This window comes from Heterocephalus glaber, unplaced genomic scaffold (assembly GCF_053883595.1).
Source record: "Heterocephalus glaber isolate CG9 unplaced genomic scaffold, H.glaber_assembly_v1.0 deba00001532, whole genome shotgun sequence".
Classification (NCBI taxonomy): domain Eukaryota; kingdom Metazoa; phylum Chordata; class Mammalia; order Rodentia; family Bathyergidae; genus Heterocephalus; species Heterocephalus glaber.
Genome location: NW_028258330.1, coordinates 28,065,374 through 28,074,840, shown reverse-complemented (window position 1 = coordinate 28,074,840; position 9,467 = coordinate 28,065,374). Strand labels below are relative to the sequence as shown.

The 9,467-nt window shown below is 47.4% G+C and overlaps 1 protein-coding gene across 1 annotated transcript; it reads left to right on the top strand.

Moving 5' to 3' along the window:
* Nucleotides 1–6,955: 6,955 nt before the first annotated feature.
* Ghrh (growth hormone releasing hormone) lies at nucleotides 6,956–7,458 on the top strand. The gene is made up of 2 exons (XM_087188589.1): nucleotides 6,956–7,061; nucleotides 7,350–7,458. Exons 1-2 carry the CDS (start codon nucleotides 6,979–6,981, stop codon nucleotides 7,456–7,458), a joined length of 192 nt encoding a protein of 63 aa, XP_087044715.1. The 5' UTR covers nucleotides 6,956–6,978.
* Nucleotides 7,459–9,467: the final 2,009 nt, after the last annotated feature.

The following is a 9,467-nucleotide window of genomic DNA, read 5'->3' as shown; positions in this document are numbered from 1 at the left end:
CTGTTCTGTGTGCAGTCATACAGTGAAGTAAAGGAAGACATGTATCCTCAATCACAATAATATTCTGCTGAAAGAACCGTAACACCAGAAAGTATCTACTGTATGTTTCCATTTATAATGAATTTCCCAGCAAAGGGAAAAGCATGGAGGCAGGAAGGAGATCATGATTCCTTGGGTCTGAGGGTGACAGCAAATGGGTCAGAGGGAACTTTTGGGGTGGTGAAGTGTTCCAAAGCAGGATGGTGATGGTGGTGCGGGTGTATATATTAATGAAAACCCATGGAAACATAGCCTTAAACATGTGAGCTAAGGCTGGGTATGTAGCTCAGTGGGGGAATGTTTGCAGAGAATTTGCAAAAAAAAAAAAAAAAAATCAAGTATTAGAAGAGCTGGTAGGCCAAGAATTACCCTAGGAGAACTACAGCTTCGGTCACTGAATTTGGAAGTGAGACTTCTGTTTGAGTCCTAGAATACCACTGACCACTCTGACACCATGTAACCTCGCTGTGCCTCTGTTCCCTCATTTATTGCAATGACAAGAATAGTGATGAAAATGCTGATTTGCAGGCTTACTCTGGGCCACCCTATACCTTATACACTGTCACAGTAATGCTTACCCAACAGCTTCACGAGATGACCCCCACTGCTCCCATTTTACAGATGATGAAACTGAGTCAGAGCAGAGGCCAATGGATGGCACAGGGCTTCCACTGGGGTTGAATCTGGAATCCCATGACTTCTCTGGCCAACTCTTTGAGTCTTGGATGTGCACTCTAGCCCAGCATCCATTCTGGATGCCCAGCCTCTGCAGAGCCCTAGCACTCGCTGCAGTAACCATGCAAGAGCCCACTGCCCTGGAGCTCCCAACTGCTCCATCTGCTGCATGCTGCTGTGACCCATCAGTCCATTCTTTCATTTGTTTTAATAATATTCCTTTTAATGGCATCATCGTATTCTTAATTCCTGAGGATTTGGCCTGACCTGGCCAGGTCAGCAGGGTGACAAGCCATTAGCCCTTACTTCTGTGGGGAACATACCATGTTTGCTCTATGCCAAGAACATGGATCAGTGCAGGCTAACAAGCAAGGTCACAAGATTTTTTTTTTTTGGTACCAAGTATCTAACTCAGGACCTTGAGCTTTCGAGGCAGGTGCAGTGCCTCTGAGCTAAATCCCAGGCCCACAAGATATTATTGCTAGGAAGGATCTCAGAAACTATTGGTTTCTAACCGTGACCAATAGAGGTACCTCAGGGGCTGGTAAATGAGGTCTCCACTTTCCCTTCTTCAACCAGACCCCCCTCCCCCGCCCCATGCTATATTGCATAGGCTGACCTCAAACTCCTGGTTTCAAGTGATCACCCTGCCTCAGGTTCCTGAGGACCTGGGACTGCAGGCATGCACCAGCATTTTAAAATAGCCAACCCCATTAAAAAATCTGTTTACAAACCTGTGGTTATGGAGAAGATTTACAATGAAAGGAAACTTTTTTAAGTTTGAAAGTTGCTATTCTGCTCCAATTCCCACGTTTCTAGGTATAGAAACCAAGGTCTGGAGGATAGAATAACTTGCTGAGGGTCACAGAGGTCATCATTGGCAGGTGCTGCAGAGGTGGCAGTCTCCAGACTTAGGCCTAGAGCTCTTTCCTCACCTCCACAGGGGACTCGAGGGAAACCAGAGTTTCTGCCTTATACACTTTTGTGTCATTTTTGAGGATTCCTTAGCTACTGGCTAGAAAAAGTCTGGACACACAACTCTCCCAAGACTTTTCATCTTTCTGCTCACTTCACACTTCTCTGAGGCAACTGTGATGTTTGGCTGCCTTGACACTTGAGGGCAGCTGCTTCCCGGGCGGCGAGCTGTCCGAATTGGCTGGTGGTGGTAGCAGGTATAAATCAGAGGAAAATTCTGATAATTGGATGACAAGGGAGAGAGCGAACAATTTTCCTCACTAAGGGGAGAAAAAACACTTATTGGTAATGTTGTCTACCCAAAAGTGAAATGAAGTTACAAAACAGAATAATACACGCTTTTTAAAAGGCACTTTTATCTAGGAGAACAGATGAAAAGCTCTCCAATTGTTACAGTAGTAGTAGGCTCTATTCCTTTCAGAATTATTCTACAGCTTTATATTCTGTTCATCTCCTCAAAGATAATATGAATGTTCAATATGAGTCTTAATTTGCAAGGGGTAAAATCTCTTTCCCCCATTAGGGTTTGTCGATGTGGTGCTAAAAATGGTGCTTTATGATCCCTGGTACCAAAAAAAAATATGGTGCTTTAGTTGACTGGTGGATAATTGATCCTCTGACGCTGACAACACTTAGGAAAATGAAGGTATAAATGACAGGAGTGTTGCATAGCTGCCAGAGTGATCGGCCAGCCTGAGGTCCGTGGAACGGGAGCGGCGCCTCAGCAGACATAGACCTGCCACATTGGAGGTGAGATGGGGTGGCCGGGGGCCGGGCCAGACGGTGGGGAGAAAAGCAAAGAGACACCAAGGCAAAGAGACTCATCATCATCTCCTTTGCCCATGGACTGGTGAGGACATTTGGGCTCCATGCTGGGAAAAAAAATCCCTTGCCAGGGACTCTGGAACATACTTTTGATGGTCAGTACCATTTAGGGATTGCCTTGGATGCATGACACTTTGACTTTGGGAAGAAATGGCAGGCAAATGTGTTGCAGGAGTCGGTGAGAAATGAGGGAGATTTCAGTGCTCTTTCCAGGGTGTGGGGCAGGCTTCTGGGGCAAGACAGGAGCCGGCTAGATTCTATCAGCCGTGGTCACTCTGCCATGGGTTGGAGAGCCAAGTGGCTGTGCAAATCAATACCGCTCATCGACTGCTCAGACAGAACTGATTTAATGTAATTGCCTGGAAATTGATAATATTTTGATTATGTGCTCAATGGCAGCCACTCTAATTTTAGATACAGCCATCTGCCCTAGGATCCTTCCATTATTCCACACCTGTCCCTTCATCCTTGCTTGAATGGTCCTGAAGTGTTTGTTTTTATTTTACCACAAGCTGACACTTTCTGGAAGGAGGTGGATGTCGTCCTTTTGAAAGATGGTTCGAGGTGCTTCCTCATTAAACATTTAGATCTGGGGCTGGGAATCTAGCTCAGACGTAGAGCACTTGCCTAGCGTGCATAAGGCCCTGGGTTCCATCTCCAGTACCACAAAAACAGATTTACTTTGAGTGGGAACACTACTGGTGAAATGGATTATACACTAAACCAGGATGTCAATGCTTTGGGGTTCTCCATTCCAAAGCAGAATATTTCTGAAAGGTAAAAGATTTTTCCCCCTTAGGTTTTCAAAAGTGGCCTTGTTGGGCCGGGGATTTAGCTCAGTGGTTTCGCCGTCTGCTGCACAAGCGCAAGGACCCGAGTTCAATCCCCGGTACCAAAAAAAAAAAAAGTGCCCTTGCTAATTCGAGTACTTGAGACCTGACCTTTGTCATTAGCTAACAGTGTGTATCTGTAGAATTCTCACAGCATTCATGGCACGAAAGCTGGCAAAAGGTGCCAGCTGATGAGGAGCAAGTGCCCTTTTATCCTGAATCCAGAGACCTAGAATCTATCCAATCACAAAATTATACATGCAGAAAGCTGGCTGGTACTTTGCATGATAGATTTCAAACCACAGAATGCTCTCAAAGTCACCCTGGGGCTGGCAGGATTGAGTTAGACTTCACCCAGTGAATTTTACCTTCTTAGATTATCCTATGAGATGTGTCTGTCAGCACCTCTTTTGTCCTTGGCTACATACCCTCTGTTCTTACCTTACCATAGGCTGGACAATTCTTCTTGTTCTCCCCTTGGTCCAATGGGATATGGCCATCCCATGGATCACTTTTGCACAGCCCAGGGATGCTGGAGAGTCTGGACCCAAAAGTTGTGTCTCTTGCTTGGCCAAACTGTGTGGTTATCAGCCTCATTTTGAACAAATGGGGTGCTACTGTGCTTACAATGACTTGACCCCCACACACAAGGTCTGCCCTCTGATGAGGTCATTTCAACTCTTCAAAACCACTGGGTATGCAGAGGAAGGTGCTGATCATGCAGGTGTTCCTGTTTGTTCCCTTTTTTACTTCCTCAGAGGCCCAGTGACAAAAAGCAAAGGCTTTTTGATTTTTCAAAACCCTTTCCCACATGCAGGTGGTGAATTCTGAAGCGCCCCATGAATAGGGAGTGCTGTGAATGGGGTATTGTATCTGAGGCCCTGGCTCGGGAGCAGGATGAAGTCTGCTGGCCTGGCAACTGGGGGCCTGTTCTGAAGTACCCACTCGGAAGCTAATTTATGGAGGACTGTAGAAAAAGCCCTCTCTTGGCTTTTTTCCTCTGTTTTAAATGAGAATGGTGATGTGTGCTCTGGAGGGTGAGTGTGAGGGTGCTGTTCAAGATAGGAGGGCACCAGGGCTGGGAATCGCTTGGACCACCCTAGGGAGAGGGCTAAGAGGAGAGGAGGCCAAGGGAGAGCTTGCTCGGGCCAGGAGAAGAGTCTGGCCTTCACTCTAGAGGAGGTGAAGCAAAGTGAGGTGATCAGGGGCAAAAGCCCCCATCTTTAAAAGATGAGCAGCAAAGAAGGCAAGAGAACTGGGCTGAGCCAGGCATGGTGGTGCACACCTGTAATCCCAGCTCTTGGAGACTGAGACAAAAGGATCACCGTGAGATAGAGGTCAGCCTGGGCTACACAGACCCTGTTTCCAAAAAAGGGGATGGCATAGCAATGTAGCTCAGAGCAAAGACCTTGAGTTTGTTCAATCCCAGAGAGAGAGAGACAGACAGACAGGCAGGCAGAGACACACAGACACAGACAGAACCAGGCTGCCTCTGGGAGGCAGTGAAGTGTTTTTTGTCAAGAGGCTTCCTGTGTCAAAAAAATCTCCCTGCTTAGAAAATTCCACTTCTGGGGAGACCTCCTGGACCAGTTTGGAGAAGAGGCAGCCACATGTCATATGGTGTGAGAAGGACAGAAGACTGCAGATCCTCTGCCTGAGAAGCAAAGGCCAAAGTGAGATGCAAAACATCTCTAAAAGGTGTGATGTGTGGCATGTGGGTGCAGGTGTAGAAGCTCTGGGTGACAGCAGGTGGACATGAAAGAGGCAGTGCTGGGTGCAGGTCCAGGGTTCCTCTTTTCTCTGGCCACAGTCCTTACTGGAATAGTAGAGGTTTCACAGATACAGTCATGTGTCACTCAGAGAGGGGTGTGTTCTGAGAAGTGCACCTTGAGGCTGTTTCATCATTGTGCAAACATCATAATGTGCGCAAGCACACACTAAGATAGCTGCAATGTCACTGGGCTACATAAGCTTGGCGAATCACTGTAGTATATGTGGCCAGTGATTGACCAAAACATTGTTATTCAGCACATGTCTACATTTGTAGGATAAGGGGATTTGCACTTGACACAATGAGGAAAAACTCCCTACAAACAGCCTAGAAGGCTGGGATGCAGCTCACTGATAGATCACTTGCATAGCATGTACTTGGCCTTGGATTCAATCCCCACCACCTCGAAACAAAAAAGCAAAATCCCTGCCTAGAAATAGGACAGAATGGCTTGTAGGTAGTGAGCTCCCTGTCACTCAGTGGCAGCAAATGCTCTCCCAGCAGGAACTGGCCAACTGAGGGTGGTGGTGAACATCAAGGAGGGGCTGACCACTGATCCCTGGATAGCTCTGGAGGTACAAGGATCTCACTGTGGGTACTCCCTGGGGTGCAGAGACACCCCTGGGTTGCTGGAGACCACGGAGTCTGTGGAAAGGGGGATGACGTCCTGAGAGGACAGTGCATCCAGAAGAGCAAGATGGATTCCTCCAGTGCTGGCCCTGCCTGCAGAGATCACCTCTTACCAGGACTAGGGAGGAGGAAATGAAGCCACAGGAGCCATCACTGGAGAGGAGGGGGGTGCTGCATCCCCATGGAGCAGATATCCTGCTGAGAGAGAGGATTTTCTGGAGATGAGAAGACAGAAGACTCAGTTCCCCCTCCCAGGCCAGCGTCCATCCCAGGCCAGTCTGCGCTCATGGCCAGGCACCTCCCAAGCCACCGTGGCTCTTTCCCTGCTGCCTTTTCTTTCTCTAATCTCTGATTGTGGCATCAACCGGCCCCAATTAGGAGTAATTACACGATCTATGAGAAGATTCTGGCTCACTGGCTCCTCAGGCTCTCTAATCTCTTCCAGGGCTAAAATTTCTCAGTGAAATCTAAACATCTGGAGCAAGACTTACAATCTTTCTTCCTTCTCTCTAGATCTACCCAAAATGAAACAGGATGAGCTCACTCTCCAAGAGGGTCAATAACAGGTGACCACACCAAAGGTTTCTAGGGAGTTCCCTATATGCCAAGCTACTCACCAAGGTGCCTCACACACCTGATCCTGGTGACCTGATGCAAAGAGATGGTTACCTTCTCCACTTTATGGTTGAAGAAACTGAGGCCCAGAGAGGTGAAGCCATGCATCCTGGACACATAGCTAGTGACTGCATGGCCAGGAATTGAACTTAAACTTATCTGACTGAGAGCTGAGATTTTACCCCTGGTCCCTGTGGTCAGTGCCACATTGCATGGGGTGACTCAGGGGCCCTAAGGGAAGGTGCTTTTTCCTCCCCCATCCTGTGCTGAGGCTGAGTTCTACCTCTTGTGCTCTTACATCAAGGGGCCATTTCACTACTATCACTGGCCTTTCCATTTGACTTGGTGAAGTGGCCGGGACAGCCTTATCGTGCCCATTTTACAGATGAAGATGTCAGAGGTAATGGCTGGCAGAGGTAGAAACTTGAATTGAAGTCTATCTGACTTCCAGAGTATAGGTTCTTTTTCTTACCCCACAGTTTCCAAAAGACAAAGACCATGGCTTGCCATGGAGCTGAGTCCCAAACTGAGCCCAGCTGACAAATGGCATCCTCGTGGCTGTGACAGGCCTGACTGTCCCCTCCTGTCCCTCTCCAGGTGCCACCCCAGGGGTGAAGGATGCCACTCTGGGTGTTCTTCTTCGTGATCCTCACCCTCAGCAGCAGCTCCCACTGCTCCTCACCTGTCTCCCTGCCCCTCAGGTAAGCAGGCCCTGGACCCCCACGCCCCTGAGCCATCCCTGACAGAAAGGCAGAGATGCAGAGGAAGATGAAGAATTGAGCCCCCCACTGGCCATCTGCTATTTCTTCAAATAGTGCCCATTGCCCATCTTGAGGAGAGTGCCAGACACTGAGCTCCAGAGAGGTTGTTCAGCAAACTCTGAGCTCTCTGGGGGTGAATGGGACATGGAAGCAGAGGAAGCTTGCAGAAACATGGTGAGTCCAGCCCCCACTGTCCTCTCACCTGCCCTTCCCAACTCCTTGGCACAGGATGCGGCGGTACGCAGATGCCATCTTCACCAACAGCTACCGGAAGGTGTTGAGCCAGCTGTCTGCCCGCAAGCTGCTCCAGGACATCATGAACCGGCAGCAGGGGTGAGCAGAAGCACCAGGGATCTCTTCCCGCCCCCTGCGCATCAGAGTATGGGAGGCTGATGCAAGAGGCCAGGGACCAAGCTTGGTCTCTTCCCACATGCAGTGTCTGTCATTTCTGAGCTTTTTTTTTTGGTACCAGGGATCAAACCCAGGACCTTGCACTTGCAAGCCAGGTGCAGTGCCACTGAGCTAAATTCCAGCCCTGTTAGTTCTGAGCTTTACATAACAGAAGGGCATCAATGTCAAAGCTCAGCTTTCTTCCACACTACTGTGTACTTCTCTCTAGGCCAGGCCCCAACAGTAACAGTGCCTATGGCCATCACCATCTCACTGTGACTCTGTGACAGAAACAGACTCCGCACAGGGGTGTGTGTACGTTCAGCTGTGTGCTGGGCACACAGGAAAGCTTTTGTGGTGTGAGCCACTATTCTCAGTTTCTTCTCTGATTTTTGTAACAATCCACAAAGTAGGAATTCTTACAGATTTGCTAATTCTAAGAGTGGCAGAGCTAGGATCCAAACAGCCTGATTCCATAGCTTGTACATTTTTTAGTTTGTTTTTAGAAAAAATTTCAAAGTGCTAGGCATGTTGCAAACCCAGGGTCTTCACACTGGACTTGCAGTCCCAGTCTTTCTAAAATTTATTTTATTTTGAGTTAGGATCTCACTAAGTTGCCCAGGCTGGGCTCAAACTTTCCATCTTCCCAGAGTGCTGGGATTACAAGCACACACCACCATGTCCAGCTTATTATTACTTTTCTTTATTAGTTCATGTTTTCGGTATATAATATTTACATTCTTTGTGTGGAGTTGGTGCATGTACTTAACATTTCTAAATTCCTTTTATTCATCCCCTTTTCCTTGACTCCCTCCCACCATTTCTTGACTCCTTTCCCATTTGAGGAGATCTATCTCCTTACTTCCTATTATCTATCTTTCATTTTGCTCCTTATTTGTAATTCTGGAAACATTTGAATATAAATTGCACCATGACCCTCTCCCCTTGGGTACTTCTGCACCTGTCTCTTAGCTCCTAACAAAGGGCATCCCCTTACATAGCCACAGTATAATTATCATTTATAATCCATATTCAGATTTCATTAGTTGTCCCCAAATCTCGTGTAACAATTATTTCTTTTTCTAATCCAGTATCCAACCTAGGGTCATGGTTTCCATTTAGTTGATTCTTTTTAGTTCTTTTCATCTGGAGTAGTTCTTCAGTCTTCCATGGGATTGAATTTTCTGACTAGTAAAGGCCAATGTCTTATAGACTGTCCCTCACAGTGAAGTTGCTGGAGGCATCCTCATCTTAGATCCAGGTTACGCACTCACAGATGTGATGATGTGTCCTTCTCGGTGCATGTCAGGAGGCACCAGGTGTCAATTTGTCCCATTATTGGTGGATTCCTGATGGATGATAAATTTGACTACTTGGTTACCCTGGTGTCTGCCAGGTGAATTAATCTGTGAGGAGAGTTTTGCAACTGTGTACACTTGTATTCTGTTCTCTTCTTTACCATATATTCTGTACCTTTCAGTGTTGCTGAATCTAATTCAGTTGTGTGGAAGAATCTATCAAACACCGGAATAGGCATAGAGATGTATCCCTGCCCATACACATCCTACCCAGTAGAAACTTAAACTGTTTCTCTTTTTCTAACCATATAGAAAGAGGAACCAGGAGCAAGGAGCAAGGATACGGCTTGGCCGTCAGCTGGACAGCATGTGGACAGACCAAAACCAGGTAGCATTGGAAAGCATGCTGGTGGCCCTGCTGCAGAAGCACAGGTAGGGATGTGTGTGTGTGTGTGTGTGTGTCTGTATCTAGGAACCTCAGAGACTTCTTTTCTTGTGGGTTGCCTGGTAAAGGAAAGAATTCCCTCCTCTCCAGAGATGTGGGGCTTTACCAAGTGATCCAAGAACAAGGGCCTCCTTCCACACAAGAGCTACAGGAAGAAAAACAAACAAACAAACAAAAAAAAGAGCTACGGGAAGGGGAGAAAACTTGTGTTGG

What these genes read in the sequence shown, in the direction of transcription:
- Ghrh (XM_087188589.1), top strand. Translation starts at nt 6,979, where the DNA reads ATGCCACTCTGGGTGTTCTTCTTCGTGATCCTCACCCTCAGCAGCAGC. An exon ending in CCTGTCTCCCTGCCCCTCAG is followed by an intron (nt 7,062 to 7,349) that starts GTAAGCAGGCCC and finishes TCCTTGGCACAG; the next exon opens with GATGCGGCGGTACGCAGATG.